General features: G+C 42.6%; 1 protein-coding gene across 1 annotated transcript in view; it reads right to left on the bottom strand.

Moving 5' to 3' along the window:
- Positions 1 to 15,000, bottom strand: part of LOC310799552 (glypican-6-like) — a gene marked incomplete at both ends in the record, with an annotated part of 177,397 nt that overhangs the window by 74,941 nt on the left and 87,456 nt on the right. The window contains one exon of the mRNA XM_083662148.1: positions 13,562 to 13,953. Within this exon, the coding sequence (XP_083518274.1) occupies positions 13,562 to 13,953 (392 nt within the window). The remainder of the gene's footprint in view (positions 1 to 13,561; positions 13,954 to 15,000) is intronic.

Genomic DNA, 15,000 nt, shown 5'->3' with positions numbered 1-15,000 from the left:
GGGTGACGTCACTATACCGTATATATACAGTCTATGGGTTAAGCTATGCAAATGGACAAATTTAAGATATATTATAAATAATTTAAGATGTATATTGTCCTCTGGGAGACCACATTTGTGGTCTGCTGCAGTCAGTGCTTTGTCATTTCCCTGATCACCTTTCCTCTCTCTGTGCTGTGGAGTGAACTTAAGACTCTCTCCACACACTGCATTTTAAATGTCCACAGAGCCAAAGGCAAACCCCGGAGAGACCGAACTAAAATCAGTTGCTGTCAGCCCGGTGCACGTCTGGAGCTGACAGGAGAATGCGGATAGAATCCACATGTGAGCCACTGCGTCTCGGCCAAACAGCACTCGGCGCACCCTTGTGACCCGCACTCGTCAACTCGAGTGTCTTGGTTCTTGGTGGGGCGCGGGATTGGCCATTGATTTATCCTGACATGTTCCATGTCAGGTGGCGTGTGTATCGCAGCGGTTGGGAACTGTTTCTGTAATTTACCAAGACAGGCGCAAAACGTGTTAAAATCCGAGACCAAAAGCTACTCTGTGATCGAGCAGCACCATCTCTGGTGGATACGAGACCTGCATGCGGTATGTCGTCGTTATCCGATCCTTCCCACACTGCCCTAGTGCCCCACGGATTAAAGCGCACCACTTGCCTCTGTGTCCATCTGACCCTGAAGGTCCAAAGCCCAACAAGAATGTCAGATGCAGACAGGTCTCCTGTGGCTGCCCAGAGAGCCCCCTGAACAAATGTTACAACATCGGTGTTGACAACCTGCCCCGAGTGCTTGTTAAATCACCATGTGGCTCCATATAGGTTTTAAATCAAAGTGCAGAGATTCAGTCTGAAGGTGTGATCCAGATATGTATTGAGTGTTGAAGTGTCGGATTAGAGAGAGAGAGAGATAGAAAGAGAGAGATAGAAAGAGAGAGAGAGATAGAAAGAGAGAGGGAAGAGAGAGAGATAGAAAGAGAGGGAGGAGAGAGAGAGATAGAAAGAGAGAGGGAGGAGAGAGAGAGAGAGAGAGAGATAGAAAGAGAGGGGGAGGAGAGAGAGATAGAAAGAGAGGGGGAGGAGAGAGCGAGAGAGATAGAAAGAGAGGGGGAGGAGAGAGAGAGAGAGATAGAAAGAGAGGGGGAGGAGAGAGAGAGAGAGATAGAAAGAGAGGGGGAGGAGAGAGAGATAGAAAAAGAGGGGGAGGAGAGAGAGAGAGAGCGAATGAGCCAGTGAAGAAAAAGTAATCTTTTACTATCAACCACAATGATTAGCGTGCTAATGTAGCCGTACCTGAGGATCGGAGGGACGCAACAACAACATGATTATCAGGCGCTCCCCTGACATTTTCACTCGCATTTGTAACCACATGGCACGTGTGTTAAAGGACACGTGCAACAGACTTTTTTAGTTTTTACCGTTTAAACTGATAGTATTAATCGATTCATGTTGAACAGTCGGTTATTCGTTTACACGCCGGTGATCGGTTGACATACCTAGTCTGTGGACTCCTACAGTATAGAGCTCAACAACAGTCACGTGGCGTTTGCAGCCCCATTCATTTTCTCCATAGACATTTTGAAAGATCCTTATATTTTTTTAAGGTTTTTAGGGCTTTTTAAGGCTTTAAGGTTTTAAGGCTGGAACCAACCAAGCCAACCCGTGACCTGCGGAATCGTGAGTGACCATAAAACATTTCAGTTGGAGCAAAAACAAAAAATAAGTGAAGGGAATCAAAATTTGAATTTTTCCACGCTCGTTATTTATTTTTTGAGAGAGATATTAATAAAGGATCCTTCATGACAGGATGCCCTTTCCAACATGAAAATCAACTTTTTGACCATATCTCAGCCAAAACAAAGTGTGATTTTCTGCAGGGAATCCCTTGACAGTCATTAGCCATGTTTCCACTTCTTAGCATCTTGTGTAACTTGCGCGTAACGGTCCGTGCTGCAATCGTCCCGCTTCTACAATCGATCCGCTTCTCCCCCCGACATTTCTCTCTTTATTATTCTTCCTCCATATCATATCATGTCCTTCAGACCACATGCCGTCCCTCACACTTTCCAACATTCTGCAAATTCACCACAGATCAAAATCTTTTAATTAAAGAGGACATCTTTGGTGCAGCACATTTTCCCAATGACGTGCCAACCTCTTTGAGCCCGGTGCCATCTGCCATCAGAGCACTGTGGCTGAGGTCTTATCCCAGCAAGCTGTGTGAGCTGTGAGTGGGTTAGAGAGACAGAGACACACACAGAGATAGAGAGACACAGAGAGAGAGACAGAGAGAGAGAGACACACACACAGAGACCCACAGTGTGAGTTGGTTAGAGACACAGAGAGAGAGGCAGAGAGAGAGAGACACACAGAGAGAGAGATACAGAGAGAGAGAGACACAGAGAGAGACGCACAGTGTGAGTTGGTCAGAGACACAGAGAGAGAGAGAGACACACACACACACACAGAGAGAGAGAGACAGAGAGAGACACAGAGAGAGAGGCAGAGAGAGAGAGAGACACAGAGAGAGAGAGACACAGAGAGAGAGAGACACAGTGTGAGTTGGTTAGAGACACAGAGAGAGAGAGACACAGAGAGAGAGAGAGAGACAGAGAGAGAGAGAGAGAGAGAGAGAGAGAGAGACAGAGAGAGAGACACACAGAGGGTGAGTTGGTTAGAGAGACACATAGTGTGAGTTGGTTAGAGGCACAGAGAGAGACAGAGAGAGAGAGAGAGAGAGAGAGAGAGAGACACACACAGAGTGTGAGTTGGTTAGAGACACAGAGAGAGAGACACAGAGTGTGAGTTGGTTAGAGACAGAGAGAGAGACACAGAGTGTGAGTTGGTTAGAGAGAGACAGAGACACACACACACACACAGAGTGTGAGTTGGTTAGAGAGACACAGAGAGAGAGACACAGAGTATGAGTTGGTGAGAGACAGAGAGAGAGAGAGAGTGACACACACAGAGAGAGTGAGACACAGCGTGTGAGTTGGTTAGACACAGAGAGAGAGAGAGAGACACACACACACACACACACACACACACACACACACACACACACACAGAGAGACACACAGACACACACACACACACACACACACACACACACACACACACACACACACACACACACACACACACACACACACACACACACACACACACACACACACACACACACACACACACACACAGAGTATGCTTGTCAGGTGCATCTGTACACTTGGGCCTCCACTGATGCAACATGGGAGAACCATACCTTCTCTTGCAGAAGGTCACTTAATTTGTCCGAGCGGAATCTGCTTTCCGTGACCCTCGACCCCTGACCGTGACCCCGGTCTGGTATCTGGACGTGCAACACAGTTTCCACCATCTGGAGCCAAACCAAAGTGCACTGTTTCCCAGATTAAATGTACCCTTTGTCTCTGTGTTTCTGGAATAACTGGAACAGTTTTTTCACTGTCGTAGCCCTACTGTTTTATTACTTTACGATGGAAGACATTATCAAAACTGTATAATGCAATAAACATCTCCCAAAGTAACAGCAGGCAGTGTTTTTGAAGAAGAAGTTGGGGCACCCTGGGGCCCAGCAGACATGTCATTTATCTCGCTTTACTGCTCAGTGTTAATGTAGCAAAAACATTCTTGCAAACTAGTTTCCTGTCCCACCAGACCAGCTAACCTTCTTTCTAGCTGGTTGTAGCCCTGATTAAGAGAACGAATAAACAAACAAACAGACAAACACAAGTAGTGCCCCGTTAGCTGTATTCATACAGAATGATGCAATTATTTAGCTGCATTTGTTGGCTATAAATGTTGAGTAATGCCTGGTAACACGTTTATCTGAGTATGTGAGCTATTCTGAGAGTATATAGAGTATATGTATATCTGAGACTACGCTGCTTCACCCTGGCAGTGTGAGGGGGTGCTAGTCCATGATAGTGGGTTAAAGGGAACATTTTTGGAGATTCGCCTCATATTGCCGATTATTATTATTATCAAATGTAGAATGTGTTTATCTTGAATGTGCGCGCAGTACAAACAGCGCTACAGTACAGCCCTCACTGCTACTTAGCTTAGCACTACAATGGCAGTCTATGTTACTTTTGCCTAATCCCGTTCAGTCGCCCAAAATACACCTTCCAACAGCGCCAGAAACACTCACGTGTACATGTTGTGACTCGTGTACTCACCACGCGATGAAACAATAATCCAAAGGTTTACGTGAAACGTGAAAGTAAATCCATACACCGAGAACTAACAAAGAGTAACCGAACTAACTAGGAGTAACCAAAGTCACTTCCTCGTTTGCCATGAGGCGCGTGATGGGCTGTACTGACGACTGCATACAGAAAAAATAAAAAATAAACGATCTGTATTTGGAACAGCTGCCCTCGAGCAGAACAGCTGTCGACTTCCGTGTCCAGAAAGTTTTGCGTCATTCTGGACATTCGAACACGGAAGTGCCTGGAATAAACTGCAGAGCTCATCTGCATAATAACGCTGCCCATCTGCATATATATTACCGACGATATAACGACACAAAGCGCGCTGCAAATCTTCCTTTAATGCTTGAATAATGATATGTGTTGAGCCGGCCTCCAGCACAAAGTCAGAAAGTGCTGAGAGCACACACAAGCTGAAGAAGAGCAAAGAAAAAAAAGGATGGAAAGTGCATATTAGAATAGAACTCACCCTGACGTTTCCCACGTCAGCAAAGACTTTGGGATCTGGCAGAGCATTAATCTAAGGTAAATGTTGTGTAAAGATGAGGCAGCGCCTTGGAGCTTTATGTTAAACTATCTGACAGTTTGTGGTAGGAAACGAGAGTATAATAAGATCAGCGTGACAGTGTAAGCCATCGGGAGGAGCAAATCCCTGGGTACAAAATACCCTACTTCCTCCCGTCGTCGTGACAACAGTATATATGCACCGAGCAGCACCAGGCCCGGCCCGCTCCCCCATGCTTATGCAGAATGAGTGATAAGTGCTCTAAATGCCTGAACTTTAAACCCGTGCAAAAAGGTCCAAATCCCATGCAATCTTCTCTGAGCAGGTTTTTACGAGGTTGGACTGTTACCACCACAGGAGGATCAAACTCTTTAATGGTCATCATAAACTGTAATCCGGGGAGATTCCGTTTTTAATCCAGGGATAGAGAGAGAGGTCCAGGAAACTGCTCAGTGCAAGTCAAGTGAAATCTCATTTTTATGGAATGATATCTTGGTGCTATTCTGACTTCATTGCGTGCAGAGCAGCGTGTGAGCAGTAATTATGCGCGGGCTCCTCATCGTAAGGAGGACATCATCCTGCACGGTTAGAGAGGAGCCTGGGTAAATTGAACGGACAGATGGTCGAAAGCAGCCATTTGAACTAAGAGACACATTTGTCAGTTTGAAGCAGGGCTCCTGTGCATCACGAGGGTGATTTGGTTATTTGAGCTATAGCAGGGGCTAGTTAGCAGTGGCTAGTTAGAGACACTTTCCTGGGGCCATATGTTACACTTCACATTAATTTAGCCCTATAAAGCGGTGTGCAGCACAGAATGGCAGAGAGATTATTATTATTATTATAATGTGGCATACGCAGCAGCATATATTTTTCTCATTCTAAACATCACAGAAGCACACATATGAATACGTTTAATATTCATATCCATCAACTCCCATAGTTAGAGCCATGAGTGATTAAGTCAACTTAGAGTTTTCACAAGAAGATATCTGTCCATAATTTTGCTGACTGGGAGCCTTGAGTATTAGTGTATCCAAATACAATATACAGTCATCATCTTGTGTCTAGGAATGTACCCACTTTTTATGCTGTTGTGAGAAATGTTATGTTTAAATTTATGGGCAGACTGACAGTGTCTAGCAATCAGATTATAATGGCTCTTGTTGACATAACTAAGAGTGATACGAGGTATACATCATGCTTCTGGAAACACTGGCGCCAAAGTTTGTATATTTTTTAATTTATATTTCTTAACCCTTTTTACGGTTTTCCACAACGTCGCATTGTTGGGCCAAGAGCGTGTGTGTTTCTAATGCACTTCTAAATGTTTCCTGTATTGTTTACTGTACTGTATGTCTCTTTATGGACCCAATTGTGTCTGAAATAAAAGTTGATTGATTGATTGATATGCACATACAGGCATCATCTATACAGTCATCATCTATACAGTCATCATCATCACTCCAAAATGCATTCCCTGCCGGCTGCTGTTGTCCAACAGCTTTACTGTACGTGTAACTTATGTGAGCCAACAGACCAGACATATACTGACGAGAAACACATCTCACAAATATAGCACAAGGTTGACCGGGAGTAATCTGCTATGTCACACAAACTGCTAAATGACCGACGATGACCCATGGCACCCATTTCTAAAGCACTAGTGCCAACATGAAGAGTCAATACACACTACAGAGTGAGAGAGTGCTCTCTTCTGTTTGCCCACTGCCTCCGTCATTCCAGCTGTGCGACGGTCACATGACGTTGGGGTCATGAGTTCATGGGTTCATGGATGTAACGTTCCTCAGCAGCGTTTACTGTGTGGATGATGCAGCAGAGTAGAGACAGCTGGACTTTTATTGTTTTTTCGACATTATTTGTTTTGCTATTTAGTATTTAGGCCTACTTCACTTCTGGATGAACCTGAAAACATGTTTGTGGTAAATATTTGGAAGTGTCTCCCTCATGGTCTCCCCTCTCGGTTTTGTGCGTTTCAGTCAGGAAACTGAACTCCTGGCACAATAGAGGGGTTAGTTTTACGCAGAGCCGTGTATATAGAAGAGTTGCGACATCTCCATGCGACATCTCCATTCACTCCAATGGACCAGTTTTTTTTACTCTCAAGAGTTCCAGGAAGTAAGGTTATGGATTAAGCAGCACTGTCGGTTGTAGCAAAATGGACAGTTTGTGTTGTACTTGTATTTTTTTTATTTTTTTTTATCAAATTGTACATTATCAGCTTTATCTTAGCATTTAAAAGTAGCGCGAGACCCCTTCCTGGCTGTTCATTGGCTAATGAGTCACGCATTTTGGTCCTCCACTGACGCCACTCTCTCTCTAAATTGCTCTGGTTTTACGCACACATGCATTCAAAGCCACAGAGGTGACAAAACAGACAACAAACTAGGCTACAGACCAACTTGAGGAAAAAGGCTGTCAACATTCAAACGTTGGTTTCAATCGGGAAAACTAAAACTTTTGTGCAATAAATAATAGAGATGATATAATAACATTTTGATTTTCGATGTCTTTATTGTGCCTATAGATACACGCATCAAAATAGTGTATTTCCGGCAAAAACAGACGGAAAGCAGCGAGCGAGCCGGTGTCTGCGCCCGGGGGGGACACGACACGACAGCACCACTGAATAAAACGTCTCTGTGTCGGCGCCGACACACGCGCGCACATCTAAATCCAAATGGCGTCTGCTGGACACTGGCCTTTAGACTGGAGAAGGATGCAAATGGCTTTTTATCCCTGGAAGCAGAACGCGGTGCTGAGGCTGAGGGTGATGCTCGGGTCAAGGTGATTTGTCATGTTGAGCAACTCCTCACCTCCAGCTCTATGCTTGTTCACTGGGCCTGACAGCCTTCAGCGGTGCCACACTGTTTCCTGGCATCGCTTCATAATTGATGAGGAAGCAGGGATTTGGGATTTCGATTTCGACCGAGGCGAGGCGGGCTGCCTTTTAGGCCTATAGGACAGATGTAGGAGAGGGGCTCATTTCAATACTCCATCTAAAATGCCTACGCCACTAAGGACTCTTGGAAAGCTAGCTTAGCGCTCGACTAAAAGACACTGATAAACAATTTAGGATGAGTGACTCTTTAGAGATGATATACAGCAGCAGTGTGCAGTTGGAAGCCCTGGATATAGCTGCGGTTATGTGCATATCATCATTTTGTGAATATAGCAGGGACATTTATCTTCAGGTTATACATTTAAAAATGTATTTTTTTCTTCTTATTTTGAGAGAATGGACCTAGAATATTAAATTAGAGTGTAAATAAGAAATCCCTCATGGGGGAATGATGATGCATCGATCTCATGCTTCAATTCGAGCCATAGTATATAATATTATAGGCCTAATGAAAGTTTCACAATGCAATGCTATGTGTCTCTAAATTGATTGTGAGTGTTTAGGGGATTACTTCCTTAAAAATGCACCCTTAAAATTATAAATGATTAACTAGGCGTGACAGAGTTGTTCACCAGGGGAACATTCAGTGACTTAATATACATTTCCTTCTGTGTAAATACAATACAGTGGTTTTCAGAAATCAGTTATTCCCCTTTGGTTGCTATAGAATTTTAGCCCTTTCTACAATATGCGTTCTCAAAAGGCTATTAAAAAGGGAACGCACTAGCATTACTGCTAGTTGAGCTGATGTTGAGCTGATTGGCCGGTGTGGCGCTGTTTCTCTCAGTTTTGGTGTGAACAGCTGAGATACAATGGTACGTTTACCCATTTGGGCATCAGATAATTAGCAAGCTGATCTCTCACAAAGCGAAACTTAGTCTCAACGCCGGACCCATGAGAGTTCTTACGCTGATACACCACGTTACTGCATGCTGCAGATCTCCCTCTGGGTCTGGGACGCGAACCGTTCACTTGGCCAGTGATTGGCCAGTGGTAGATTCAGCCTTCCCCAATCAGCAACGACTTTGCGATCAGACGACAGGGGGAGGGCCCAGCCCATTTTTCGAACCGCTCTCTCATTGGTGCTACGACCTGTCATTCAGTTTCAACCCCCCCTAAACCCGCCCTCAAACCCCAGAAGTGGCCGTGAAGTGGCACAGACTCATTTATGTAGTATGCGGAGCGCAGCGATTCAACATAATATCCGAGTCTGGGGAGAGACTATATGTGATGTAACACACATTTATATTTTGTTCCAGTCTTATGTTCTACTGAAAGCAGTTATTTCTGTGATCCATCGACCTCTACGATGTGTCTCTGCCACCCAGGCGAGCGCTAAACACAGGGAGTTGTTCACAAATAGGCCTTTCAGCCTCACACAAGAATGATTAAAGGTCTTTCTAAAATTGAACAGATCGCATTTATTTTTTGTGCTCTCTCTCTCTCTCTCCCCCCTCTCTGTTCCTACAGTACAATTTGTCTCCCCCCTCTGCTCCACTTAAAGGGACAGTAGTGAGTTTTAAGGTGAGACACCCCAGGTGAAAAGGGTAAAAAAAAGCGATTTTCTTTCTCATACACGGAGCCAGAAATCTCCACTTCAGTAGCACTTACATAACTTACATGTACCGTACAACTTTCCAGTTTTATTCTGAACTATTCTGAAAGTTGTTTTTTACGGAGGAGTTTGCTCATATATCATTCATAGCCAGATTTATAGAACATTTTATTCCTAAAAACATGATTATTTTAAAAAGTGTTGAGAGTATTTTCTGATTTATGGAGTGATAAAAAGAGATATCCAAAATTCCCTCTCTAAAAACCTATATGTCAACAAAATGAAACACGATTTTTCTTTTAACATGAATTTGATTTCTGTCCTGGAAATGTATGTAAATTAGTGCATAATTATAGTAAATAATGCCTCATTCGCATATTTAAACATACCATTTCAGAAAACTTAAAAAAAAAGTTCTTAATGTGAGTAATCAACTGGGGAAGTTTCATGGTATTACAATTGTTACGCTGGTGTCTCACCTTAAGCCAAAAGTAATGATAAAACAGAATTGTATGATTGCTAAACTCTGACGATATGTTTAAACCCGATGCCAGAGAAAGTCTTCACTTCTTTATGAAGACTTCTCAAATATTTCTGACTGCAGCTGACAGATTTTGATTCTGGGAGTTTATGCAAACCCAGATTGAAATAGTTCCCAGTCCAACCTATAAGTAATCAGTAAAAAACAATTGTTGCAAAACAACTATAAAAGCAGTTAGCCTATATTTTCAAAGGCAAAATAAGCTACAGGCAAATACTGGGCAATGAGTTTGGTATTTTGAACATTTAGTTATGTACTGAGTTTATTTTCTTCCATGATTACTTATTTTTTATTCCATGTTTAGACATACCCACGTAGGCCTATAGTCTAGGCCTATAATATAATGTTGTAATCAATATAATCAATGTTTAAAATGACATACATAGGTAGATAGCATTTGTCCATATAATTGTTTTGCTGCTTCTTTCCCAATGTACAGTATGTCTTGTATGTGCATATGTTTATTTTTTATTTGTATTATGAAGCATTTTGTACTAGAAGTGTTATAGAAGTAATTTTTATTTTTAAAATGAAAATAGTTTTAAAAGTACAGTTTAATATTTAGAAAGATAGATTTTTGTGTGATTGCCTCAGCTTAAACTAAAGCCAGAACACCTTTATTTCCACTGTTTGGATTCTCCAGGCGTTCCCACTCTCTGTAAGGCATTTTAAGGTTGAATTTCTGAGCTCAAACATGTCTTTCAACACTGAAAATTGAAGGTAAAGTAGGCTAAGGCTACTCTCTTTCTTTTCCCGCTGCCAATGTTGTTAACACTCAAACCAGCATCTTCATAACAAGGAGCCATGCAATATTTATTTACCAACTACAAAAAAGAACGTAAGGTTAAAACTTAGAGAGTCCACAACAGAAATGGCTGCATAACAGTTTGTGTTTCTCAGGAAACATTTCCGCCGAGCCTTTCGAAATACATCATCTCCACGGTTTAATAACGGTCTAAAAACATTATTTATTTACCAAACTCTAATAAACCCATTTCAAAACGGTAAACAACCAGAGAGGGAACATTTAAATGAATAGGAAACTTTCCAGATTTTTCAATAAACATAATCTAAAAGCAAAAACGAGAACAGAAGTGCCTCAGTTGCCTCTGCGGGGTCTCTGGTGGTGACTCCTCTGCGTTGCTCCACGGAATGTGGAACTTAATAGTTCACCAATCACAACAAGAGACGTCACACGGTTCCCTCTGGAGTTCAAGTGCAGACAGAGATCTCACTATGGAATCACAACATGCTCTCTTCAGTGCCAGAGGTAAAATACATGCATTTAAGAGAGAGACAGACGCATGATGGAGATGTGGAAAGTGGGGTGGGAGTGGGTTAGGCGAATGAATGCAAGCGTACTAAATAATTCAGAATGCAATCTAATTCTAAAAGGATGTGATGCGCAAGGTCCATACGTTTCAAAGACCTCAGAACATATGAAACTGTGATTAGCACGTCGATGTACATGGTGTTAGCTGACCTGCAGTTCTTCAGACGACCTGACGGGGACACTCGAATATTCTACTGAAACCAATTGTCTGTTTTAGGGCTTGCCATTAAAAGGCTAACCATAGAAAGTGGACTGGAATCATTCAGGGACTGACACACGCGCGACTCACATAAACAGCAGGCACAGTCCTTAGGTTGAAATATAATGACAACAACATCACTGTGATTACACATTTGACAGAATATTGCACTTGCGTTTTATACTGTGATTCATATCATCACACATTTTTCTTGTGTCATAAATCTTTTAGAACAACGAATTGTTTCAAGAAAAACACATTTTGTTAAATCCCTTTTGGACGCAACTATCGCTTAAACAAATAATTGCAGCCTCTGTGATTTGTTCATATATTGTGATTTTGATTTTGTTTCCTGATTAATTCTTCAGCTCTACAGTACCTTACCTTGCCAGCAGGGTGGGAATGACAGAGGCCTCTGTTGCCCCTCCCACTGGCCGTGATGCCCACAGAATCCCTAAGGCCACCTTGGCAGCAGGGCCGCTGGAAGTCATTTTAAGCAGGGGGTGCTGGGAGGAAGGGACTCTCGGTGGGGCCCGCTAGGGCCCCGCCGAAAAAAATTTTTACGTTTTTTTTTTTAACATTTTTTTGCCATATTTAGAGGAATATCTCATTTTAAATTAACATTAGGATACTATTGTGATGTAATTATTCAGTATTTTCTCCTTTTCTCACTCATTCAGAGCAAAGAGGGAGATATATAGCATGATGATAATGCTCTATATCTCCCTATTTGCTCTGAATACACCAGTTAACATGACACAGACTTAACATGACAGAAATATTATCAGCAAACTTAATGACTAGACTAACTATTCTGATCTGAATGGCATATATCAAGAAACATTGACTCCTCTCTTTGCTGTATAGTGGGAGGTGCATTTTTGAGTAGGCTATTAAAATAGCATGTCAAGTTCACATTTCTTTATTGCCAGATTAAACAATTCGTATTGGTTGTTGGTTGGTTCAACACAACATGTGCGTGCATGCGCGCTTCTTCTTCTTCTCTATAGCCTACAAGCATGTAACTTCCTTGATTGTTATTGTTGATAATTCTATTTAAATAGGCTACATTTTCATTTCCCGAAACATTCTTAAACAAGAAAGGAACATAGTGCACTGCAAAATATTTTTAATTACATTTGTAAAAAAAAAAAAAAAAAATTTTTTTTTTTTTTTTTTGGAAAAAATCTAGGGGGTGCTGCAGCACCTGCAGCACCCCTACTTCCCGCGGGCCTGCTTGGCAGTGCCCTGCTAGCAGCCTGCTACTGTCAGTTGCTTTAAAAAGCATCAGTGGTCTCAGTTGAATGTAGCCTAGCTGCCCTATGCAAAGGATGTGTCATTGGCTAATTTTAACACACATTTCAGAACAATCTCCCTTCACGATGTCAATGGAGTAATGGCCTTTGTGCCCTGGCATGTGGCCTTGTGCCTTAAAAGAAAATGCGATGCCGAAGGCCAAATGGCCTTGCCCCTAAAATGATGAAATTCCCACCCTGATTGCCAGTATTGTGTATTTCATAAATGGTTATTCCCCAAGTAGGGATGTCCGATATTATCGGCCTACCGATATTATCGGCCGATATTAGCATAGAAAATTCATATTGGAAAATATCGGTATCGGTTTTCATGCCGATATATATATATATATATATATATATATATATATATATATATATATATATATATATATTACAGGGGGAGTCTCACTGAGAGCAATGCTCTCTTTTGTCAGGAGTGCCCTGTTCACATTCACGCACACATTCATACCTGGAAGCTGACCAGTACAACCACAGTCTGATCTGTTGGCCACTGAGCAGCTCCACTGGAGCGGTTGGGGTTAAGGGCCTTGCTCAAGGGCACCTCAGTGGTGGCAATGAGGGAGGGGCAAGCGCTGCCTTTTCACTTTCCCCACCCAGATTTATCCTACCGGTCCCGGGGATTGAACCGACGACCTTCCGGTCACAAGCTCGCTTCTCTAACCGTTGGGCCACCATTGCCCCAATAACACTTACAACTTTAACACAACATGCATATTGTATATTAAACTCTTCAGCTACATTAAGCTACATTATGTAACTTGTTACCTGAAATTTTGGTGGAAAAAAAGTCAGCTTATATCGGTATCGGTTGATATCGGTATCGGAAATTAAGAGTTGGACATTATCGGATATCGGATATCGGTAAAAAAGCCAATATCGAACATCCCTATCCCCAAGAGATGGGAAACTCAACAATCAACAGTGAAAATGGCTTATTATTTAGGAGAAAAGTTGAAACTGACCTTTGCCACCCTGTTGGCCACCTCCCGACCCACCGTCAGCCCCTGGACAAACGTCCGCGCGGCGATGAAGGCCCTGGTCACCTGGGCCTTCAGCCTCCTGGGCACGTCGCCGAAGGGCTTGAGCTGATCGGCGTATTTGCTGACGCACTCCAGGTAGTCCTCTGTGAAGTGGTACTGCGAGTTGAGCAGCTGGAACATGCGCTCCAGCAGGCGCGACCAGAAGTCGTTGAGCATCTCCTCCAGGTTGACGTTGCCCCCCGTGTAGTAGCGCTTGAGCTCCGTGAACAAGTCCTGGAACACCTCCGAGTTCTGTATGTACAGCTTCCCGTACGTCCGCGTGAACAGGCTGTTGAGAGACTTCTCGGAGTTGTCCAGCAGCTCCAAGAAGAACTCTGGTTGGGTGGTTTTGGGGGGGGTGGTGGGGGTGGGAGGCAAGAAGGACACATATGATCATTAAGCAGGTATTTAGAGCAGAGGTTCTCAAATGTTTTTCAGCCAAGGAGACCTTACAAGATAGAAAATATACCGGGGACCCCCTCATTCTGATTTGTGATTTTGGGCTAAGCTTAATGGTTTCCATGGTAACATGCTTGACTTTTAAATTGATAGGTTTGTTAGATTAGAATGTAATCCATGAACCATTTTAGACTTAAAGCATAAAATATTTCCGCTTAATTATGAAGCTTTTGTAGGAAGAAAAAAAAAAGTTTCGTTTTTTTTTTCCCTGAAAACTTTTCGCAGACCCCTTGGCAAAGTGCCACGGACCCCCATTTGAGAACCACCGATTTAGAGTATCTGAGGTACTTCATCCTCCCTACGTTGTAAACCAGTCAGAGTGCTTGAGATTTTTACGGCGTCTAAGAGAAAGGTGCTAGTCAGAGCACAGTTGTTGCACAGTATATAATGTTTATGATATAATTTAACGTCTTGTCTCGTGGCGCTGTCCACAGGGGGCAAAGTACACCAGCCAATAATAGGTACTTGATTATGTGAAGAAAGTCAGCCTAAAGCATTAATAATTTAATCGCTGAAATAATGGGCCACAAGGACTATGAATGATTAATGTAAAGGTTCTGATTGCACACTGTAACAAAATATTCATACGTTTTAGACACAGACACTCGTATACATTATCATCCTGAGTACCCACCATTATTCCCACATGCATTAAGTTTCTCACAGGGTAAAATGTATTTGTCCAGGGAGGCAGCTGGCCTATAAGCCCACAGTATAATTGAATATTGTGTTACAGTAATATTGAAAGAAACTTCATTCGCTTTATGTTGAAATCTTCTAATATCTGCCTATTGAATTATCACAAGGCTCTGGTGAAATTATAGTAACAGTGTCACTGTGAGGCAAACAAATCTATTTTTCTTTTCTATCATTATATTCACCATTGATTCAACTGCACACGCACACACGCGCCTTATATTGTG

This window comes from Poromitra crassiceps (genome assembly GCF_964638095.1).
Source record: "Poromitra crassiceps genome assembly, chromosome: 28".
NCBI classification, from domain to species: domain Eukaryota; kingdom Metazoa; phylum Chordata; class Actinopteri; order Beryciformes; family Melamphaidae; genus Poromitra; species Poromitra crassiceps.
Note: the sequence above shows the minus strand (reverse complement) of the source record. Positions and strands in the feature narration are given on the sequence as shown.